Consider the following 25,040-nt stretch of genomic DNA (forward strand, 5'->3'; position numbering starts at 1 on the left):
AATGCTATTAATCAACATCAAAAGATTTTAGGACTACTTAATTATTAACCAATGTAACCCTAATATTAAGGAAGAGGGATATTTTCAAGAAACAATTGCTAGAGGGTAAGATTTTCACTTGATGGGTGGATCTTTTTAATAGTATGAATTTGTTCAATATATTTTAGTCTTTATATAAGGGGTGATAACTGACAAGCATGCGCACACGTTCCTTCCGCCAATGAAATAAATTTCCTTAGACCAGATGTAATATAGGATGGGAAATGTATATGTAGTTCTATACAAATTTACTAACAGAGAAATATTAAAATGAACTGAGCACCATTCGTAGAAGCTTAGTTCTTAACGTGTAGATCTACTCGATTTTTTTTTTCTGACATTGTCTTTTTCTTTCGGAAACAATCCTGTTTGATACAATCGAATATTAAATTCAAAACTTGGTTAATCAAGTTGTGGAAGACTAGTTACTTCCGCCGGATCCAATCTCATTGGTAATCAATAACTCTAATCAACTTCAACGCATATATACATAACAAACTGGAAAGATAATTTTGCTCCCGTTTGAAAACGATTCATGTGGCCTATAAACTTCGAGGATCCTAACAAGAACAATGGATCGAGGAGACAATCTCTTTCCAACTACAAATTAAACAGACCCACAGTACTGATTTGGACCCGTTCGTGAACAGAGTTACCATCCTCATGTCAGTTGCTAAGATATCACCATCGTCAAAGTGTGGGCAAATCTAATCAAAAAATTGACTACATGTTTTTACTTACCAACACAAAAGGATAAATTGATCAAACTCCTGCTCCTTACTTCAACGTAAGATTAATAATTATGTGATACGTGTGCCAATGACATGTCTGAGTATTGACACATGGCAAAATCTATCAACACCCGAGTGACACAATACACGTTAAGACATTTTTTTTTTTGGCGTGGAAGCTTAGTATCTTAACACGTGAACCAAACGTTTTCATGTACATTTTTTTAGCGACAGTGCTTAATTAAGTGCAACATATTGCTTTGGAAGCAAGGTTACGATCACCGGAAACAACGGTGTCTCTTGATCGGTATCACCGGTTTTTTTCTGATGGATTTTTTTCACCATGATTTCATTCAAATTGACAAATTCTAGAGCATGACTTAGTGTGGAGAGACCAACTTACATATTTGTAGGGAGTTTGGGCCTTGGTATAGGGCCCATCGCCAACTGGTAAGCCTGTTACCATAAATATTATCCTACTTTTATGATGGAAAGGAATAATTGTCCAAAATAATTATGTGTAGAGCAATGCCAATGCCAATGCCATGCGTCCCAAAGTGGAAATCAACTAGGATTTGCATTTACGAAATAAAATACTGATTTGATGTAACATACATACATAGATACTTTTCACATTAGTAGTTTGTTTTATAGGTTTCAAGAAAAGACGAGAGAGATCAGACAGAAGTGGGTTGGGCCAGCGTTATTAACGGGCCTAAAGCCCAGAGCCTTGGGCCTTGGGTCCAGGGATGGCATCGAGCATCCAACAAGTGGAAGGCATGTTCCCTCTTGCCTTCTATTCCCCTCTTGATGGCTTTCGCTTGCATCTTCCCTCACATCTGGTGGTTGTCTCAAAGATACTTCACTTGTCCAAAAATACACTATTTCTGAAGAACCCTATAATAAGCGACCGGGCATGTCCTCATAAAACCTTTTTTTTTATTTTTATTATTGGCTACTTTTTAAAGGTTATTTGTATATATGTTAAAAGAGTTTAATTGGCATGCATGTAATAGTTTTTATACTGTCAACCAAATTATATATTATCCATGCTATGACTTATCATGCACGGTGGTTTGTGTTTGGATAAAAAAAAAAACTTTGCACTCTTTATAGGTAGGGAATAGGTTTAAGAATTGAAAAATAAGAACTGTAAAACGAAATATAGCTTTTATCGTCTCAAAATTCAATCTTTAAATACTCATTGAAGAAAAAACATATACTGTTTTATTCCTTAAGTTTCATGTTTGCCCAAGTGGACATACTCAAGAGAACACCAAGTAGAAATTGAGCTTTTCAATTCCCTCTTGAAGTGGACATACTTTAATTTTTTTTTTCCTTTCTTTCCATGTTTTGTTCTATTTTTTTCTTCTTTAAAGTTAGTACCTGTTGACATGCATTTCGAACTCCTCTAGTCAAGTCAATCCATTTCAATCAAATTAAACATTTATGTATATGCTGTCAAAATTCCCACTTACAGCTTATCAATGAAACTTTTTGACCCTTCATGTTTTATCGAGAAAATATCAATATTTTATATCCGTAGTTACGGACTAATGGGTCTTGTAGCGCATTTATGCATGTTTTTTTACTATGCTGTAACAGACACTTTCAGAAAATATAAAGAGAAATTTACTTCCCAGAATACTGCAACTGCAGGGGCAAAGGTAAGCATTTGATTTATCCATCCTGCTTAGCCTGCTGTTTTAGTGTTCTCTGGTTGCATGTGCAGCACAAAACTCTATTACTTGATAATTGAGATGAGCCCAAGTGCTGCCTTCTGGGTATTTGACAACTTCATTGATTTGACATTCATTGCACAGATACCAGACGACTGTATGGAAGATCTCTCTGCTGATATCAAGGTTTGTCTATTATGATGTCTATGTTTCTTTGTTCTCTATGTACAAATGGTTAAGATTGTTATATATTTTTTTTCTTTTTCCAATATAGTTGTTGAAATTACAAGGTTTAGGTGGAAAAGGAGGGAAATTGAGTGGAGACACAGTAAACAATTAATATGATAAGTGCAGAAAACATTGCCAAATCTGTTTGCATATCAGAAATACAACTTCCTCCTAACTTTCATATAAGTTAGACTGAAATGCAAGAAACCTTTTCAATTACAAGTCAATTTTAGAAGACTACCTGGTTCAGAAACTCAAGTCCTTCAACTAAACAAACTGCGCATTTTGATTCCCTCTACAAGGTTTAAGGGTTTTGTGCACATGCATTGGGTAGTATTAATTTTACAATTTGATAAATTTAGAGAGTTGAGTTGTTGAGTTTTAAGTCACTGGAGGGTTTTGTATATTCATACTCTTCTTTGGCACAAATTTGAAAAGGAACCGATGCTTATTTTGGCATTTCCATTGTAAAATTATGATTTAGTAAAACAAAAGAGCAGGTTTGGTGTAATATTTTAAAGATTTTTATACTGCTTAGAAAGCTCCATTGCAGCAGCATTTCTTGTCCATATTGTTTTTTTTTTCACCTTTTTCCCTTGAAGTGTGGAAGAAAAAGAAAAGGAAACTTTGGTTAGTTTGGTTCTCAACTGAACTGGTTTTAGACAAAGGAGGGAAAAGGGGTGGGGATGAAGGACTCAAGAAAAAAAAAAGGTTTAGATCCTCAACAACATGACTGCAGGAAAATAGATGTGCTTGCCAACAAACTAAAGAAGGCATATGTAACCAAATAGAATATGAATTCAAATGCTTTTAACAGTAAGTTGGATATACTGTTTTGTAACAAGAGTTACAATTTGTATCGTATCAATTGCTAGTCGTATAATTAATAAGTACTGACTAATGATAGCTATCACCTGCTAGCGGTAGGCTATACTCTATAGCCTCAGTTACTTGAATATTTGGATGAATTTTTAATGGAATTTATTTATTCAATACTTCACGGTGTTTTTCTTTGGATTTCTTAATTTTGATTCATGCACCTTTGCAGTTTTTGTATTGTTAAGAAGGTGATATATTTTTTTTTCTTCACATTGTTGTCTATCATACTTGTATTATTATGCATTAAATCTTTTTGAATTGCTATCTTGTTATTTTATTGTCTCCAATTCCCAAAAATATTAAGGTAGGATCCAGATGTGAGGTTGAACCTGGGGCAAAAAGGGGTGTTGTAAAATTTGTTGGCCGGGCAGAATCACTGGGTCCTGGTTTCTAGGTTGGAGTTCAATATGACGAACCCTTGGGCAAACATGATGGCATGTAAGTAAAATTTCTATATCTGTTTATGGTATGCAAATCAATATACTTAACTCCTGACTAACCTATCATCTTAAGTTCCCTTGACTATAATGTGCTTCGGTGTTTAGAAACTTCAGATTATGCCCACACTTCTCTTAGAATTTCCCTTGGATATGTCACAGGGTCAAAGGAGTAAGCTACTTCGAATGCCCTCCATCTCATAGTGGAATGGTTAGACCAGAGAAAGTGAAGGTTTGTTTAAAACAACATTGTAGTAATCCTTTAAACATTGGGATATTTGCTATTGTTTGTAGTGCTTCCTTTGTCTGATAAAAGAAAATTGATTAACACAAAGGAAAAAACTACAAAAAGATGAGAGAGAATATGGAATCCTTCTTAAAACAAAGACAAACCAAAACAAAAAAGAACAAAGAGAAATATCAATGGAAGAAAGCTGCCCAATCCCTCTTTAGGCCTCAACATCGTGAAATCAAACGCCCAATTAAATCCCATTTAAAAGGTCATGTGCTTTTCACAAAGTAGAATCCAAATGCCTATTCTTAATGTTGGGGACCTAAGGGTAGTGCCTATGAATAAAGTAGAGCTGTTGTATTTTTTATAGGTGTTAGCTATCAGTGGAAACAGTAAAATAAGAATGTAAACGCAGAGAGGGTAAGGTACAAATGAAATGAGAGCAAATGCTCCCCCAAGCTAGAGAAAGGCTCTCTGAGCTCCAAATTCTATTCCAATTCCATCATATCCCCACAATTGATTCCCAATCCTAATCTATCAGAAACAATACTCAGGCTCTTTCTCTTCTAACTAACTCCCACTATTACCCTACTAACAGACAATGACATCAGGCCTTTATGGTTTGGGCCTACGAGAGTATCTCTTAAAAGGCCTATCCCATTTAGAATTCCTATCAATTTTAAACAGACTGAACCTACACAGATTGAATGGCAATGAAGAAGTGCAGTGCACAGTTTCTCTGATCTCTCATTCTCTCTTTATAAAATCTGGTTTGTTTTTTTTACCACCAATTGGCTGATTTTGTTGGGTGTAGAATTTGTAAGTATGTGTTTTACCTCCAGTTATGATTTTCTTTTTCTTTTTTCTTGATATAAAACATAGCTCCTATTTTCTTTCTCCACTAAAAGAAAAACACAGAAATATGTGTGTGCGTGTGTAGAAAGGATGAAGCTATTCCAATAGAGTTACTCTTTGTTCTCATCCTTTATTTTTTTAATCTGACGGTTCTAACGAGTAGCTCATATTTGACTGTTAGATTGAAAGAAAATGAAGGACAAAGATGAAGAATAACTCACTTAGATTAACTGTAACTGAACTGTTTTTCAAAATATTGGTTGCTTGAATAGATCCTTGAGAAATTAAGCTTTTGGAAAATTAAAGTTTCTCACCTATTTAATTAGTTTAGTTTTAATGGTTGAATGAACTCACGTCTACTGCTGGTTTAAATTTTTGGTAGGCTTCCGTTTGTCATTTATATTTGAGCAAAAGATAAAATAAGAAATTTATTTGTACAATTTCTTGTCAGGTTGGTGATACCTTGAAAGAGATCCCTTTGAAGAGGATGAAATATGAGTCTTCACGAGAAGCTGCTTTCAACGTGGAGGGTTTTCCTATATGGTTTTCCTCAAGTAAATCAAACATTTGTTTGGAAAAGTTCCATTTGTTGACATTTCAAGGCAGTGGATATGTTGAAGGGTTTCACTTTGACTTTTGAATTGTTTGTATTGTCTTTAGAAAAGTAATGCTAGTGCAATGTGAAAAACATAAATTAGAAGTTCACTGCAATGGTAAAATGAGAATCAACAAAGCCGGATACGGCTTCAGAGAACATGCAGATTGGTTTTTAGTTTTATTTCTAAAGTGCATATAATTTGGTAAAGGCTAAGACACTTGCTAAGACTTGGTTAATTTGTGAAGCCTTCTGTATTTATGGTCTATATTACTAGCATTCTGTAGAATTTTTCTATTTTGAAAACAACTGAATAAAAAAAATGCATTTACATGTAAGGTAATTTTCAGCGGGAGAAGTTTGAAGTTTTTTGGAAGCACATCTTGAAGGAAATTGTTGGATTGCCCAAACATATGAGAGGAAGAGAATGTGGGAAACTGCTTATCTTAGGGACACATTTTTTGCACGTTTAAGGACAACTTCACCGTGTGAGGGGTGAACTATTGTCTGAAAATATATGTAAAGAGGAAGAATTCAATTGTTGAGTTATTGTATAACTTTGAGAAGTACTTAAAGGGATTTTTGATACAACGAGTTGTTTTTAGATTTTAACTCTTTTTATATTAATCTTATATAAATACTTCATTGCCTACGATGGAGCGGGAGGCTGCAAAGCTATAGACACGGAAATATGATCACCAAAAATGGGATCGGTAGCAGGAAATGGGACACAAAGGCTAACCTAACATTTAAAAAATAAGGTTAAATTACTCATTTTATAATTTTATGATTCTTGCTATTTTAATTCTTATAATTTAAAAATGATTTTTTTAATTTTTATAATTTATATTTTAATTTTTTTTAGTTCATATAATTTAAAAGTATTTTTTTTAACCTTTGTATTTTGTATTTTAAAAAACAAAATATAAAGACTAAAAAAAAATTAAAATATAAATTATAAAGACTATAAAGAACACGAAAATATTCATTTGATTTTTATAATTTTATAATTCTTATTTTTTTAATTCTTATAGTGTGAAAGTGGTTTTTTTAATTCCTATAATTTATATTTTAATTTTCTTTTAGTTATTTTTAGTCCTTATAATACAAAATACAAACTATAAAAATTAAAAAAAATTAAAATATAAACTATAAAAACTAAAAAAACATTTTTTTAATAAGAATTAAAAGGTAATTAAAATACAAATTATTAAAACTAAAATATACTGTTCTGTATTCATCTGATCTTGATCTCTTTTGTATTGTACGTGAAAATAATTTATTGGAAGATTTTCACGTTACGTCACACAGAAAATTCTACTATTATTTAAATTTGGCTAGTCAACAAAATAACTTGATTATCTGCTACAGTTAATTGTTTTTCTCTGCAGCTGCTGGCCAAGTTGCTAATGTACTTTTCTAGAGCAATTTCATGGAAACTCGCTATAGTTGGACCATTAACGAGTGTGTTATGACATATTTCAAGCTTATGCTGCCATGATTCACGAATCCAACTCCATGTTGTGTTGTGTGCCCCATGTTTCTCATTAAAAAATGTGTAGTAGCGCACGTTTCCGCAGTTGACAAAATGATCACGTCTTTTATTGGAGAAATAAATGAAAAATAATAACTGTAGATGTTCACCCCATTTTGAGATGAATTAGACTATTGGAGTGAAAGGAGTAAAGAGATAGAAGAAAAAGATAGAGAGAAAACGTGATAGATATAACATGTAATATTATTAAAACAAATAAAGAAAAATAAATAAAATGAATCGTAAAAGAATAAGATGTATGTTTACAGTTATCATAGGTTTAAAAAATATGAACTACTTGGATAGCCGGCCTCATCCTCCTGTAAAGTTTTTGGCTTAAATGAACACGAAATTAATTAAATTTTATGGGTTTCAACTGAAAAGTCACAAATTTAGTAACTTTTGGCATAAAAAATTAGAATTATAATGTCTGCGCATTACTTCATTAGATTGCATGTTATTCACGGCACCTAACGCATCTTATACGGTATACTTGCCATGCACATCAACTCTTTTATGTAGTTAATTAAATGAATATATATATATATATATATATATATATATATTTTGACATATAGTTTCTCGTTAGTCATATAAATTGGATCTTGACCAGACCAGTTGACTTGCTTGCCGCCCTCATGTTTCACCTTCTTATAATGCATGCATCCTCCATCATTCTTTTGCACAATATATATATATATACAACACATATAACTTGTGCTATAACCCTAACCCTCTGGTGCTATCTCTTTTGTTATTTCTTAATCAATGGAGAAACATCAAGTGTTGTCCCCTATTTCATCTTCATCATCTACTTCTCCATCTGACTTTAAACTTGGTGATCACAATTCTAATGCTCATGTCAAAAAGGCAGGTTTATTAAAAACTCAAAGGCCAAGCCTGAAAGGTGGCAAAGAAATCAAGCAGCACAGATATGCATTTCAAACAAGGAGTCATGTTGATATACTGGATGATGGGTACCGGTGGAGAAAGTATGGGGAGAAGTCCGTGAAAAACAATAAATTTCCTAGGTTTGTCTTACTTCATTAATTACTCGTTTTGTTAATTGATCGCCTATTTGTGGTATAAACTACCTCAAATATGGAGACACAAAAGACTAAGCATATATTTCAGAAAACTTACGTACAATTGTTTTCAGCATGGCACGGCCATCTAAAAATTGAATAAACCAAAGCCATTTCTTTGCCCTGAAACGATTTATTGTTCGTAGAAATCATTTCAATTCTTAATTTGCCTGAAACCAACCCCCAAATCTTTTAAATCATATATCTATATAGAAAGTAGAAATCCTTATTTGTTTAAGATCATATTTGTGCATCACAACTGTTGTTACGAGTGTCTAAAATTCTTATCTTTGTTAACTTTAGTTCCAATTTTATTTTGGTGCTTTCAGAAATTACTACAGATGTTCTTATCGAGGTTGCAATGTGAAGAAACAAATCCAACGCCATTCCAAAGACGAAGAGATTGTGGTAACAACCTATGAAGGGATACATATTCATCCTGTGGAGAAGTCAACTGAAAGCTTCGAGCAGATATTGAGAAACCATCACATATACAGCCTAACTCTATAATTAGTGTATCTCAAATGTTAGAATAGGGTGACATGGATGGAAACAAATGTTATCTCAAAGATCTAGTTAACTGTAGTGGATATAAACAACATTTCAATTTATTTTCAGTTTGAAGTTCTGAAATTTCGATTCTTTAGACTAAAAGAGAAATGTAAGAATATCTCAATATTTTAATTGATTTATTCTATTTCTTTTACATGTAAGTACGTGTACAAAAAAATTCATCAAAGATATCTCAGAGCAAAATTTTTTTGGGTAATGTCCTCAAAAATACCTTTATACCTTTATTTATCTTTTAAAAATATTATAAATATTATATTGATAAAACATATCGTTGAAGTACAGAATGCTTCAGTCAAAGAAATGCACAAGTAACATTTTCACCTAAGCTCTGTATTGTTATCATAAAAATGCATACCCAGAAAATAATTTTCCCTAACCTTGTCATCATACTTTGATCGATCTTACCCAGAAAAACCTAAGCTCATCCAAATAATGATAATTGAAAACGAATGGTCAAAACTTCCCCCCTAGAGAAATAGTTCCATTTTTACCATATATAATTCCATTACATTTCACATGAAAATTGCAAAGTGAGAAGCTTTTATGAGTTTATATAAGTGGATACAGAATTAATAGGGATCCATCGTCATGAAGATTCAAAAGGTCAAGATATTCTATTTTTAAAGACATGAACACAAGCCTTTTAATTCCAAAGTCCGCTAGACAAATTATGCAATACCAATACTTCACATGTAGGATTCTACAGCCAAGATTTTTAATTCCAAGACTGCAACATGAAGAAATCTATAGTCTTTATGCAAAGTGAGATGTTATATTTTATTCTGTAAGTGTATCTTCTTATAAATTACTAGTCCGATGGATGGACTACGGGCTAGTTTTTTTCAGATTGTATGTTATTTCTTTTGTGAGGGCTTGTTTTGGGTCCGTAATCTCTCTCAAAATCCTAGTGTTTTGTAATTTCTTTCTTGTCTTGTTCAAGTACTTACAAAACTGTTACACCTCTTTATTGTTCAAAGCTTCTGAAATCGTAATCTAGCATTTAATTTGTGAAAGTTTACTTATAAGTTTCTATCAAATGACTGCTGTTTAGTTCAAGTCCTAATTAAAATTTTAAATAATCTAATTTAATTATAATTCCGTTTTATTTGAAGTTATAATTTGTAACATCAGATTTTATTTAAGCTGTTAAGCTGTTACGTGTGAATAATGGAACTGGAGCTCCACGAGAGCACTGCTGTTTGTTTCAATATTACTTCACAAAAAAGTTACGGCCAGAAGACCACGAAAGACACTCAACCAAAATTTATACCATTCCTAAAATTTTTTGGTGAATTGATATCATAAATATTATAATAAAACTTACATTATCAAATGATTGTGTACGGCGAGTTTAATGTAAATCCATAATTAAAAAAGACTGATAACCACATGTACCCAATAGAGTACCACCACATAAACATAAAAGGACAATTGGGCTTCATAACATCAAAAGGAACGCTGATGAGTGTGTCTAGTGACTACATGACGAGAAGATCCTAACCCTAAACTGTTATTAGTCTAGATAAAATACATACAGACTAGGAAGCTATATGAGCAGTTAATAAGGGAGAAGGGTCAATTTCTTTAGAGATCTTTTGAAATTTACTAGTTTTCTGTGCTGTTTTGGCAAAAGGTTGCATCCCTACTTTAGACTGCCAAAGCTTCGGCCATTAATTAATCACTTCGGAGAGAGGTCTTCTATAATGCCCTTCCCATCAAAAGCATCAAAAAAGAAAAAATTCTTTAGGGGGTCTCCTTTCCCAGAAATTGCTTTGATAACCTCCTGTGATTTTAAAAGTCAACCTAGTCAGTTAAATATCACAAGACATCTTTAAAGCACAATGAAACTAGTAAAATACCTGTCCAAGGATTCCCCCTATAATTGCACAAACAGGCGGAAATTCTATTGCATTTGTCACCAATCTTTCTAGAAGAGTATCAGGCACATGAGATTCATTGAGAGACTGTCAACACAGACATAAAAATGAGATAAATAATGGATTTAACTTGTAAAACATATAAAAGAAAAATAACAAATTCCAGGAAGAATACTTGTGCAGTACAAATCTCCTTTTTCAGTTTGAGAACACCAGAAAGATCTGCAATGGAAACTTCCCCTGCGCTACGTCCCTCAGCCTCTTCAAACTTTTCTATTACTGCAACAGATAATTTCATGTTACTGACAGCAAATTTTTCTATAGACCAGACTCATCACAAAATGCATTGCGAAAAAGAGGCAATAAAATTAAGGAAGAAAACAGATTTCTTTCAAACACGAGTCACAACAAAGTCAAAAAAGCATTAAGATGTAAACTATGGTCTCCACGCTCCAGCTCTATCTCTTCTCAGTTAACAGTCCAAGGACCAAATCATAAGGCAGACATTCTCAATTAAAAGTTTTATTTTTAAATTGATTATAATCATTTATTTTTACTTTATGTATTGTGTATTTTACTCACAAAATAGAACTCTACAGTTTACTGTTTACCAGACCTCTCATAGCATAGTACAGCTTTGACATTCTCCTGTGAAGTGCCCTCCAAGGTACAGATAATGCATCCTGCAGCAAAAAAATAAATAAAAAAAGAATTGCCATAGTCATGAAAATGAAGCTTTCAACTACACATCATTTAACACTTATGATAAAGCAAAATAAGTAACAAGCATAGCAACAAGGTGAAACTATAAATGACATAAATGACCAAGACTGAATGACATGCACAATAACCCTAATCCCACATCCATCTATCATGTGAGCTTCACAACAGTCCATTTGCATTTTACAAAACCCGCACACAACTTTAAAATTTGAATCCAGCAAGGAAATCATTTGTGCAACATGGCACACCTAACTCTAGTATATGACAAAAAAGGAGGACACTAGATTTTACTGACTTCTAGATTATTATTTTAGGATCACTGAATATACAAGTATGCATTAAAAGTCACGCTGTGGGCATCTAATGCAAATTAATGGTTGGGTCAGCTAATGCAAATTAATGGTTGGGGCATCTAATGCAAATTAATGGTTGGGTCAGCTATTGAGGTTATCATGTGCATCAAATATCCTTCAGGTTAAAATCAGTATGTTAGTTTATATCTTTTATTCTTTTCATTTAAAAATGATAAAATAGATTACTTGGAACACAGTTAAGGCCATGAGGATTGCAGCACATCAAGACCCAGGAACTAAATACTATCATGAGAAACATAAAAGGATTTTTTTTAACATGAGATGAAGAAATGCATGAAAGAATGCAACTATAATGAATTAATACAGACATACCTCGAATGATGGATATTTCAGGTCACATTTAACAGTTTCATCCTGTTTTTTCTGCCAAATCAGAATATATCATTAAAAAAAATTAGTGTTCGTTTTAAAAGCAGGGATCGTCTGATGCTTATCATTTACAACATCCAATGATAAAAATAATTCATTTAGCCATCATTAAGTGTGTATCTGGATCGACATCCGGAACGCACATAATTACATAAACAGAAAAATTCACGATAAAATGAACAATTAATACATAAACAATATGGCGTTCACCAGGTTTTCTGTTTTTGTGATTTTGTATTTATTCATCCTTATGGCCTTTACCACTAATTGCAAGAAAAAACTCCCTACAAAAAATGACGACTATAATAGATTTTATATTCATTGTCATCATGAATATAATAGAAAATTTTAATTGTTTACGAACCATCATCATATAAAAGCACACAAATTGGGACTAGAAATCAAAGAAAACAATATAAAGTCATAAAAACCAATAATTAACTGTGATCCAAGAGTAATATACCTTTGAATATTTATAATCCTGCAAATCGACGAAAATTTCACCACAAGAATCCCTGCAGTCAACAGCATAAAATGCTACACGTTTTGATAGCTTTCTGCATTTGTCATTAGCCAGTTTCTACAGCAAAAGAGTAAAACGACAATTTAGAACACAGTGACTATGTAAAGCCTCAGAAACACACACACACACAAGTTTTCCACATTACTTTGGCTGAAAGCGAGCAACAACTGACGACAACAACATCGAATTTGCTGAAGAATTCAACATCAAAACTCGACAAATCACCTGAAGCAAAGACGAACAACAGAAAAGACCAACCACAAAACATAATGTCAAGAACCACGTGAAAGCAATGCAGAAGCAGAAACCAGACAAATAAGGGAACAAGTTCAAAACAAAAACCTTTCTCAATGGAAACACGAACCATAGGGTTGAAGTCTTTAAGTGAATTACAACAAAGCTCACCAAGGGTCTTTCCACTATACGCATTCTCATCAGGAGGGATGAGAAAATTCGAGGAAAGCACTTCCTCAGTGGCAACCCGGTCATCTACTAAAGTCAGACTACCTACTCCAGCCAGAACAATATTCTTGCAAAACTAACCAACAACAGGAAACTCAAACTCCTCACACATTATTACATCAATATAAGGAAAACAAAAGTGCAACAAATATGATAACGACCAAACACAACCCATTTTTTTACTCCTTTTTGTGTATGTGTGTTTGTCAAAGTCAAATTTGAGATACCAGAGAGAGACAAGTTCTGGGACTACCTCAGCTACAGTTCCTTTCATTCCATAGACTAAGACATGAGATTTGCTTAATCTGCAGCAACATAATCACAAAATAAAATAAAATAAAAAGTATCATTAAAATGCTATGTGAAGTAGTTCTTTGAACTATTATTAGATTAGATATAACGAAGAACAAAAAAAAGCAGAAATCAATTAGGTTACAAGAGTAAAGTAAAATATATATATATATATATCAAATCGTGCATAAAACAATTTCAAAATTTAAAAAGTTAAAGACGGAACCTTCTTTGAGCATCAGCTCCCCAAACCCTAATTTGACGGTCATACAAAGCGGTCTCCTGCGCAGTCAACTCCTCGCCGTCACCGTCCATTCCCAGCCGCAACCTGTTCCACGACACCATCGGAAACGTTTACTTTCGATTTTCCACGTCGCAATTATTATGAAACACAATGTACAAAAGTTAACGACAGTGAAAAACACCCACTCTCGGTGAATTCGCCTAAACGCTGAAAAAAAAATCGTATCTCAGTTCAAGCTTTCAAGAGCGCGGCGACGAGAATAATCGGTGAAGGCGAATTTTAATTTTTTGGGGGTCAACTGAACTAATGGCAAAAGGGCTAACATCTAAAGCCCAATACAAAGACAAATAATACACGGGTGTTGCTAGGTGCACCTAGAATAATTGGTGGTGCACCCAGAATTTTATCATATTGCCAATTTTACCCCTTATACAATCTTAAGGAAGAAGTTCTTCGTAAGAAGTTTTTCATAAGAGTTTCTTATGGAAGAACTTTTTCCTTAAGTTTTTTATGGAAGAACTTCTTCCGTAAGAAATTCTTTCCTCTTATGAAAGAACTTCTTCCATAAGTTTTTATGGAGAAGAATTTCGTAAGTTTTTTACGAAAAAACTTTCTTTCGTAAGATTTTTTTTTTTTTTGAAAAACATTTATGACGAATTAATTTAAAATTACGTTGTAACCAACTGAGCTAATGAGTCAATTACATTATAAAATAAATAATGTTGTTATACATAACATTAAAATTTCTTATGTATATTTAATGCGTATGTAAATTTAAATAATAAATTTTGTGACAATTAATTTTGATGTAAATCATACGGATTATTTAATCCGTATATTTTTTTTAAAATAAAAAATATTTAATATTATAAAATTTAATATATATTAAATTTAATATTTATTTTTTTAATTATTAATATGTTAAATTACTCATTTGTGCATTAATTTTTTTACTATTACAAAATTTATTATATATTAAATTTTATAATTGTAAATATTTTTTATATTTTAAAAAATATACGTATTAAATAATCTGTATGATTTATATCAAAATTAATTGTCATAAAATTTAATATATAATAAATTTTGTAATAGTAAAAGAAATTTAATGCACAAATGAGTAAAAAAAATAAAAATTTAAGGAATTAAAAAAAATCAAAAAACTAGTTGGTTAGAGCTAATGATCCAATATTTTTTAAAATTTATATTGTTTTTTTTAATTCCTTAAAGTTTTATTTTTTTAATTATTAATATGTTAAATTACTATTTTTGTATTAAAATTTTTTGCTATTACAAAATTTAATATATATTAAATTTTGTAATAGTAAATATTTTTTAATTTAAAAAAAGTATACAAATTAAATAATTAGTATGATTTATATCAAAATTAATTATTTAAATTTACATGCACATTAAATATACATTAAAAATTTGAGTGTTATGTATAACAATATTATTTATTGTATAACATATTTGACTTATTAGCTCAGTTGGTTAGAGCGTTGTGCTAATAACCTGAAAGTCACCGGTTCGAGTCTTTTGCTTCCGTAAGATCTTACGGAAGAAACCTCTCCCATAAGCATTCCGTGTGAAGGGCAAAATTGGAAGAAAGGTAAAATGCTTGGTGCACCTAGCAACACCCTAATACAGCCCAAAATCTTAACAAAGTGTTAGACAAAGGCTTGTCGGCTCCGGATCTATTTAATTTGGGCTTTAATTAGCCCATGAAGGAAGCTTTAACTGTAAATAGAATCGTTTAGCTACAGATGCAAATTGAACAAAAATTTTATTTTCTAACCTTCTCATAATTAAAGCTAATAATGTACTATAGATTTTTCAGTACTGAATGCTACCCTCTATAATTAAAGCCAAATGTTTTATCATTTTTTCCCAAGATAGTTACTAAAACTCTCAATCAAAATATTAAATACAGTTACATATTTATTGTTCGAACTCAAGATTACCAAAATTAAAATAATATAATTATTTTATTAATTTTAAAATGTATATATTACCAAAAGAAAAAAAAGTAATAGTGTAAACTTAACCAATTTAAATTGTGAAAAATACGTTTGTTTATCTATTTTTTTAAATGTTATTGATTTTTTAAAATAACTAATACACACCGGTGAGGAATAATCTTTTTTAATATAAACTTAGTATATATTCTTTTATCAAATATAGACCACTCACTACATGTATCTTCTATTTAGAGACAACCGTGTATAGATAGTAAAACTGTTTTTCCAAGTCAAATATCTAACCTAATTGCATTAGGAAGAAGTTAGATTCAAGATTATTAATTAAACTGAAATAATTTTTTACCAATTAATTTATGCATCAGGTGATAAGGAACAACATGTTTGATTAAACATCTCATATTTATGCGACTACAAAATTTATGACAAAATGTAAGCAAAAAGGACTTTAGGTTGTGTGTAGTATAGAAAAAAGAAATATAGTAAATAAAAATTAAAAACAAAAGTAAAATTAGGTGAGAAATAAAATGATAGCTAAATGTGTTATTTAAAGAAAAGAAAAAAAAAATAGACGAGACATATAAAGAAATAAGTGAAAGATAATAGGGTGGATTCCACTCCTTTCAAAATTATTTCTCCTCATTCTCTCACATATCAAACATTCTTATCTTATTTTGATACGAGAAATAAAAAAAATTGAATTAAAATAAAATATAAAATATATAAGTCCCACTAAATAAATTATAAAATTTATTTCATAAATTATTTATTTCCTTCTTATCAAATACAAACCGGAGAAACACATTTGTCCAGCGTATTAAAATGAAAATTGAAACATTGGCTGGTGCGTAATTTCAATTTGATTCTGTCGTGTCCTTGTCCCTTTTGTTTGCGAGAGCATGGCTTCACCAACGAAGATGATTCCCCAATGCTCATCATCTAGCTTAGCTCCCTCGCCCCAAAAATAAGAAACCTTTTTGTTTTATTTTCTTTTCCTTTTCAATGTGTGAATTTCAAGGTGGTCCAAGTTTAGGTGCCGGAACTATTTGTCCAAGGTCTACTCTAGAATTAATAGCTCTAGCAGTGCTAGTTTTAGCATTTCTTATTTGTCAACATGCTTAGATATTCCAGTGGATTCACAGACAAAACGATCGGTTGAGGTTAAACTTGCCTAGAAAACAGATAAACGATGAGCTTTATTTTCTTATTCCTTGAAACAATATGCTCCTTCTTCGTCTTTGTATCCTCACCACCATTTCTTAATATTCATTTCAGTCCTGCCAATACAATCAGTAATTAATGAACTGTTTCACTCTCTATTTTTTATTTCTTTGGTCATATCTTAAAAAGTTTGCATAAGAAAGAGTGAAATTCAAAGATTTAAAACAATAATAATAAGTTGTTTTTACTATTTTTTTACACTTTTAAAAAATAAACAAACAAGTAAAAATAATATGATGTTTTTGTAATTAAAAAAAATGTTTTCTTAAACCAAACAGTTCTAAATATAACCATGGCAAGACTATTAGTATTTTTTTTTATGAAAAACCATGGCAAGATTTTGTGAGTATTTGAGTAGTGGGCATTTGCAAAATTAGTTGATTTGTAAAATTGATTTTGAAGTTACTAGTATCAAAGATGTTTTTATTTCAAAAGCATGTTAAGAGTAAAATTCAATATAAAAATTGTGATTCAATTACTTTTAGTTTTAAGTCAAAATCAAATTTAAATCCTCAAGGTGAATAAGGGTTTAGATATAGGAATGATGATAGAGAAAAAATATGATGACTAAAAGGGAAAGGCCTCAAGGTGTTTGGACAAGTTGGGAGTGACTAACCTGTATCCTGGTTGGGAAGCCCTAGCATGGTCCACAGACCCCACAAGTCTCGCATCATGCGTCACGAACGGTACTGTAGTCTGTAGTATCTAGCATCTAGCACATTTAAGCGTGTCGTGGTTAAGAACGTGTACTTGATTTTCCTTGATCTGGCACCAAAGGTTGCTCAATAAATTTGCTTTTCCTTTCACTGGGTCTGGGTGTGGGGGCATCATGCACTGTCACTGTTCATGTTACTAGGATTCAATTCAATTTGAAGAATGAGTTTGGGAGAGAACAGGATTCAATGGGTTTGGTTTGATGAGGAAACAGATCCAAGGGTCACGTTAGTGGGAGTGTCAATGTATCGTATCTTGAAATTTGAAACGTGCCCCAATTGCAAGGGAAGATTAGCCCCAGTAATTAACTCCACCCAACTTTTTTAATGTAGGCCTATCATATTCAAAGATCTTAATTATTGATCAGGAAGTAAGATGATTATGTTTATGGATTGTGGCAGTCAAAATGAAAATGTTACTCCCTCCCTTCACAGTCACTTTATCACAACAGAAACTCTTACTACTATTGAATTAACTTGGTATGCTTTTTCTTTCACAATAAAAAAAAAAAACTTCATATGCTTTCCCATTAATGAGAATTATTTATATATATGCGCTGAAGAGTCCAAAAGTGTTACATAAGGATTTATCCGAATTTTGACATGATTGTCTCGTAAAAAAAATACTTTTTATAAACATTAAATAAATAAAATTTTGTCAGAATTTATAAATATAATCAGAAGAAATAAATAATTATTTTACATGATATAGTTGTTTCCACAGCCCTCGTAAATCACGCTCATGACCTTTTTATTTGCATTATTTAGACTGAACCTAAACTGCAAAGTTCAGTAAAAATTAGGATCGCAACAAGGAAACAAAAGGGTTAGTCTCAATAATGCAAAGTTTAGTACCTATTTTCATACTTCGCGTTTGAAAAAGTTATCTACTAGTATACCTGATTTCATACCTCCGAAAGTAAGGAATTTGTTTTCCGTGACAAAATATTATAAGGTCATTTTAGGTGAAATTTATTTAATGTAATATAATTTATCAAATCTCATTTTTTTTTATCAACTACGACATTATGGATCAGAGTTTTATAGTTAATTGTTTCTAAATTTTCACTATCAATATATAAAAAACAAAAAATTACTTAATATATCCTTTAACATAGTTAATATTAAATTTATTTAAATAAATAGAAAAAAACTACGTTTAGTATTATAATAATTTCAACCATCCTACTGTTATTGAGTAATACTTATCCGAAACACTTCACTTTTATAAAAAACAATTATTTTTCTTAAACATACTGACTTAAATCCATCCTTATTAAAAAAAAGTGCTTGTTGTATCTGAATTATAGATCTTTGACACTTGTTACTGTTATTCTGTTATTGACAATTACTTTTATCGGAAACAATTCACTTTAACATGTATAGTGCATGGGGGACTACTTCAAGCAATTAACTTAACTGGACATCAGAGATGAATCTTGACAATGTTGTGTTTGAATTGGATTGTAAGACAATTACAGATGATAGTAATACTTTCTCGGCTAGAATAACAGATTATTATGTCATTCTATAGAAATGTCAAACTCAGTGTTAAGTTTTGTTGGAAAACAAGTCAATCATGCTGCTGATACCTTAGCTAAGGCAACACGACGAGTGAATGCTAGCTCCAGAGTCTTCAATTATATTCGATATTGTATTCAAACTGTTATCTTGATGAGTTAACTTTGTGCTCTTAAAAAAAAAAGAAAAACTGTACAGTGAGACTGAGAGGGAGCTAATGGGTGTAGAAGCATACACGCGGCCAATAATTGATAGGCACAGTGACAGTGTTGAGAGAAGGAAAGAGATAGGCACAAAATCGTTAACTGACAAATACTTAAGAGCTTGGTCCTACTATTACTGAGTATAGCAATGACCAGTAGTTATCTTAAAAATTTAAGAGATTCTATATAACTCTAAAACAGTATATTTTCTTAATAGGAAAGAGATAGGCACAAAATCGTTAACTGACAAATACTTAAGAGCTTGGTCCTACTATTACTGAGTATAGCAATGACCAGTAGTTATCTTAAAAATTTAAGAGATTCTATATAACTCTAAAACAGTATATTTTCTTAATTGTTCGGCAAATTAATTTAATTTTTAAAAAAAAAACTGAAAGGTTGAATCATGCATAGCGGTGTTAGAATTAATGTATCATGTGAGAGGTATGTGACTTATGTAAGAACTAATAAATAAATAATTAACAATTAAGGACTAAATTGTAATTGGGTTTAATATGAGAAGTTTCTAGGTTAACTGCTACTCGATGGGAGTAGTGGTTATAAGAGAGACTTAATACCCACTAACGTGAAATAAGGTCTCTTTACTAACTATAAAGTGTTCTCTCTGTCATCCATAATCACGAACAAAGAGAGACAGGTCAAAGAAATCTTATTTCTCTCATTTTTCAAGGAAATCAAAGTGCAAAGAAAAATTGTTATGGAGAAAGATACACATCATTATCTATTATTTTTTATTGATTATTTGTAAGAATCATAAGTTTCAAGATCTTATTGATTTTCTATAATTGATAGTCTAAAAAACCCTTAAAAATTTTTACAAGCAGCACTTGCAGTGTCAGTTTTACAAAATCTGTGAGGAATTCACATCGCAATAACAATTACAGGCACAGCTGCCACACTGACTCCTTGGTAGTTGAAAGGTTTAAAGGCTTTTCCTTTCTTTCATTCATAGTTTTTTCCTACTTTCACTATTTTTAGGAGGAGTTTAATTATTTGTGCTTTTACTTATTGCTTTTATTTTCTGTTTTACTTTTAATGATATATATATATATTAATGTATATTTTTTTAAATGCATTATAATTGTAATCATCTTAAAATATACTTTAAAGTATAATATGTCGACATGTATGGGGAATAGGATAAAAGAAAAATCTGTCAAAAAGTATAAAAGAAAAAATTGAATAAAAAATAAATTTATATTGACATAATTAATTTAAAATTTATTTTTTAAAATATCGTATGACTTAATTTTATGTATTATTGATACAAAAAATATTTTTTACAACTTATAATTAATCATGTGAATTGCACAACATAATTTTTTTATTTAATATAATTAATATTTATAAAAAATAATACTTTTAAATATATAAATTATATTATAATTAAAATACGTAATAAATAAATATTTTTGAAAAGATGAATTATATTTTATATTTATGATAAATAATTTATATTATGATATAGTGTTATTTTTAATTATTGATAATTTAAAAATATATAAAATTTAGGTTAGAACAAAAAATATTGAAAAAGATAAACTAAAAGAGATAATGACAAGAGGTTGAAAATTTTCTTAAATATACTATCTTGAAAGAAAAATATAGCTAAAACAGATATCGTTAAATAGTGACAGTTAAAACACGTTTGTTTAAAGTAGTTATTCTAGTTTATAGAGAGAGGAGGATTATGTATTTTGACATTGTTCATCTCATATAGATGATAACGTAGTTAAATTTATCAACTAAAAGGTTGACAGCTTGACATAAAGTTAAGTGATAATATAAAAATATTTTTGCATTGTATAAAAAACAATTAAAATGTTAGATTATAAGGACATTTTGATAATAATAAATTTTTTAAAAAACTCAATGTAAAAAAATAGTAAAATTTTATTTTCCAATGGGTCAAGACCATGTTTGAGACCCAACTTAATCTTTACTAAAATGATGCCAAATATAATACTTCCACGACCGACGTAATTTTTAAAGGAAAATAAATCTTTAAATAATTATAATATGAACCTAAGCTTTCCAAAGCTGTTCAATAAAATACTCTCTTTCTTTATTTGTTACTCATATTGACCTGAGAAAATATAGTTGTAGTCATAATTAATAAATATTTTGTTTGTCGAACTAATACTTTAAATTTAAATATATAAATTAAAAAATATTTAAAACATTAAATAGCACACACTCCTGAAAGTGACTACTAATCGACTCTTATTTTCAATAAGTCGTGTGACCTCTTTTATGTCAACAACTTTTTTCTGTTTTTTTATATTATGTATTATCAATTTTAAAAGAATCCTTTTAAATCATATCATTTGAAAATATAACATTTTGACTGAAAAATAAAAATAATAACAATAAAATAAATTTGATCTTTTAATTTTTAAGTTAAAACATTTCATTTTATATCTCATCTTCATTTGAATTTTAGATATATTATTTTAAAAATATTTATGCATATTTTTTATTTTTTATTTTAATTATTACATAACATTTAAAGTTAAAACTTTCGTGCAATAATCACTAATTTGTATAATTAAAATGATATTGATTCAATTTAAAACTCAATTGTAATGATGAAAATTGATATTCAGTATTTAATTCAATCACTTTTATCGTTTTTTCTATATAAATGGAAGTTAGGTTATCTACACACCAATTTTCTTAACTATAATCTCCCCGTCTAATTTGTGTGTGTGTGTGTGTATATATATATATATATATATATATATATACACAAAAATATTTCCTGTTAGCTATTCTTTTTGGTGAGTTATTGAAAAAAATAGGAATGTGATTTGGTAGTTGGAGATGTGTTCGACGGGATGTTTTTGCTTATAAATTTAAGGTATAGATTGTTATGTTCATTTATGGTAACTTGTATCATTGGTTTTTAATCATCAATTAGAACTTCTGATTCCTAGAAGATACATCAAATATATTATGCGAGAATTAAATTTAGATTATCTCTACAAATTTAATGTGTGTATTTTTTTTATGAGATATTTGTGTCATTTTATACGAATATTTTTTTCTTTTTATTTTTTTTATTTTTTTGGTTAAATAGCTAAATTCTTTTATGAAAAAGTATGAGATGTTGAGAAACTAATTCCTAAAAAATAAAATAAAAATTCAAATTTAATATTTGAATGTGTAAAAGTACGATAAATTAATCTTACAAATAATTTAATAATAAATTAATTTCTAAAAGTTACATCTTAATATTAATTTAGCTTTTTAAAAATATAATTTATTATCAAATTAGTCCTTAAATATTATAACTTAATGAAAAAATAATTTCACAAATTTAACAACAATAGAATTAATTTATCATATTTTTTACACGTTAAAAAAAGACAAAAAAATTAATTTTTATGCATCATACTAATACTTATAGACCAATTTAATTATTTGTCATTTTAGCTTTGTTCTAAAAAGCAAACAAAACATAAGTTTTTTATGTCACGTGGCAAAGATGTCATGGTATTTTGTTGTATTGCATTTAAACATCTGTTTCCAGCATTGAAGTGAGATTTTTGTGAAGCACTATGGCAACAAAGGTGGTGCACACATCTCATGATCTCATCAACCCTGGGCAATAATTGACTAGCCAAGGCCCTCTCCCCTCTCCCAGGGAGCCTGCAGTGACTAGTCGCAACTCACTCTCTTTCTTTTACGTATTTATATTCATGGTCCCATGACAAATCTTCCTATCTTATACTTGGATTCCTTTCCAATGTATGGCTGAATCAAGACACTTCAAATTTTCTGCAAACAATGGAAAAAAGAAAACAGAGATGGTGAAGTGAGTCATTTAATTAAGCCTAAATAGCCGATTTAATCATGCATTAGCTGACAACTTAATTTTTATATTTTTTAAATGACCAATTATTTTACAAATATTACTAACAATTTACTTCAACCGTTAAATATATTAATAAATTGATCATTAAAAAGCATGATAATTTAATGTTAAATAATGATAAAACTATATTATTTATTGATAAATTAATCCACAACATACCTAACTTATAATAAATCATTAAACTAATTTATCTTAACATTTATAAATATATAATTTAAGAACTAAATAAGCTATTTAGCCTTGAATTAACCAAAGTAAAGTGTAAACCTCTTGTGGGGGTGATGAGTTGAATTTAGATTTCTGACAATTTGTCAAAAGTCAAAATGAGTTCAATTTAATTAAACACGTTTTTAGTAAATTGGGTTGAGTTAATATTATAGGTTGACTTTTTTTTCGTGTATTTTCTGCAACCTAACAAAACTTATTTGTAATTGTAGATTTATAACTCTCAATGAATTAAAGTATTAATGTTTTTTTTTTTTAATTTTGCTCTTTTAAAATAATTGATCGACGCATTTGACATTTCAACTATTTGGAGGATCTGACAAACTAATTAATAATTATTATGACTATATTTAGATATTTTCTTTCCGATCTTGATTTAGTTAGTGAATACATAATTAAGTCACCCTTTTATAACCTATTTGTTTTATTTTAAAAAAAAAAAATTACGGCAGATAAAGTCAACCCATAACTCACTTATAGTTGAATTGAGTTAAAAAAATATAATTCACTCTTATAATAAATTCAACTTAACCCAATTAATTATTTTTTGTCCAATTAAGGGCTGACTATGTTGAGTTGAACTATTTTAATTATCACCCTAAGAATTATATATATATATTCTTTTGTTAAGTTCCTACTTCTCAATATTTAAATATCACATTGGATACCTGACTTCTCCGATTTAAAGAAATTTTGAATTTGACCACTAGTGAAGTTTTAACAACTCTCTACTAACTGATTTATTCACTCATTCAAGACAATTCTAACGACGCTGCAAGAATACTCTCAACGGTATAAGGAAAATAATTTATTTAGAAAAAATACTTATTTTAATGTTATAAATTGTCCATGAATATATATTTTCAAGTGTACATGTTATAATTATCGTTAGATTTGCGTTTAAAAAAAAGAATTAAAGCATAATTTTACGATAATTAGGTATATTTTCTTGCATATTACTAGTAATTTATATTAAGAATGACTATATATGCTTCTTCCTCTACTGGTGTACTCAATAGAGCATAACATAAATAGCAATTACGCAGCATCGGCATTGCAGATTGAGTAAGGATTATCACGTGGAGGTGTTTGGGTATGTGAAGGTTTTACTGAGTCTCATAATTAATTGTTGTGGCTTAAATCTGCAAGGCATCTAAACCTGGAGCCCTCTAAATTAATGGCGAGCGTCTACTGCAAAGCCCCACCAGCACCACTCATCATTAGCCTTCTGCCAACAAACATGACTATTAGATTTTTCTTTCCTTTTAAAATTTTTCATTTTCAAATTTCAAGTGTTTTGTTTTGTTCCCATTTCCTACTAAATTTTAATGTGCTGGGCTTGATGAGAGTGATTTTTTTAAGAGAGATGAGAATGATTAATTACTCAGGGAATAGTAAATTTTGATTTCAGCCTTTACTTAAATATGTTTATATATAGTTACCCTTTTTATAGATATGGAGTGGATTTAAGATACTCACAACCAAAAATCACAACTCACAAGTTAATCTTAAAGGATGTAAAGTATTAATTAAGAGATAATTCCTCTATC

The 25,040-nt window shown here is 30.0% G+C and overlaps 2 protein-coding genes and 1 pseudogene across 3 annotated transcripts; 2 read left to right on the forward strand and 1 right to left on the reverse strand.

The window, feature by feature from the left end:
* Positions 1 to 1,057: 1,057 nt before the first annotated feature.
* Positions 1,058 to 5,829, forward strand: LOC100804794 (tubulin-folding cofactor B-like; annotated as a pseudogene).
* A 2,016-nt stretch (positions 5,830 to 7,845) lies between these two features.
* Positions 7,846 to 9,060, forward strand: WRKY25 (WRKY transcription factor 25). Its single transcript, NM_001250081.2, has 2 exons — positions 7,846 to 8,240; positions 8,624 to 9,060. The coding sequence occupies exons 1-2, from the start codon at positions 7,978 to 7,980 to the stop codon at positions 8,802 to 8,804; spliced, it is 444 nt and encodes a 147-aa protein (NP_001237010.2). The 5' UTR covers positions 7,846 to 7,977; the 3' UTR covers positions 8,805 to 9,060.
* A 1,221-nt stretch (positions 9,061 to 10,281) lies between these two features.
* LOC100809607 (SUMO-activating enzyme subunit 1B-1) lies at positions 10,282 to 14,053 on the reverse strand. 2 transcript variants are annotated; one of them, XM_014778623.2, is made up of 11 exons: positions 13,916 to 14,053; positions 13,713 to 13,814; positions 13,449 to 13,500; positions 13,076 to 13,271; positions 12,879 to 12,958; positions 12,674 to 12,790; positions 12,154 to 12,204; positions 11,361 to 11,427; positions 10,920 to 11,023; positions 10,727 to 10,831; positions 10,282 to 10,650 (listed from the first exon to the last, which is right to left on the reverse strand). In XM_014778623.2, the coding sequence occupies exons 2-11, from the start codon at positions 13,799 to 13,801 to the stop codon at positions 10,546 to 10,548; spliced, it is 966 nt and encodes a 321-aa protein (XP_014634109.2). In that variant the 5' UTR covers positions 13,802 to 13,814; positions 13,916 to 14,053; the 3' UTR covers positions 10,282 to 10,545. The 2 variants fall into 2 exon arrangements, with proteins under 2 accessions (XP_014634109.2, XP_040873809.1); XM_041017875.1 differs by having other exon boundaries at positions 12,879 to 13,271.
* Between the last annotated feature and the right edge of the window lie 10,987 nt (positions 14,054 to 25,040).

This window comes from Glycine max, chromosome 8 (genome assembly GCF_000004515.6).
Source record: "Glycine max cultivar Williams 82 chromosome 8, Glycine_max_v4.0, whole genome shotgun sequence".
Taxonomy (NCBI): domain Eukaryota; kingdom Viridiplantae; phylum Streptophyta; class Magnoliopsida; order Fabales; family Fabaceae; genus Glycine; species Glycine max.

What these genes read in the sequence shown, in the direction of transcription:
- WRKY25 (NM_001250081.2), top strand. Translation starts at nt 7,978, where the DNA reads ATGGAGAAACATCAAGTGTTGTCCCCTATTTCATCTTCATCATCTACT. An exon ending in AAAAACAATAAATTTCCTAG is followed by an intron (nt 8,241 to 8,623) that starts GTTTGTCTTACT and finishes TGGTGCTTTCAG; the next exon opens with AAATTACTACAGATGTTCTT.
- LOC100809607 (XM_041017875.1), bottom strand. Translation starts at nt 13,801, where the DNA reads ATGGACGGTGACGGCGAGGAGTTGACTGCGCAGGAGACCGCTTTGTAT. An exon ending in GGAGCTGATGCTCAAAGAAG is followed by an intron (nt 13,501 to 13,712) that starts GTTCCGTCTTTA and finishes ATGTTGCTGCAG; the next exon opens with ATTAAGCAAATCTCATGTCT. An exon ending in AGGATTATAAATATTCAAAG is followed by an intron (nt 12,205 to 12,673) that starts GTATATTACTCT and finishes CTGATTTGGCAG; the next exon opens with AAAAAACAGGATGAAACTGT.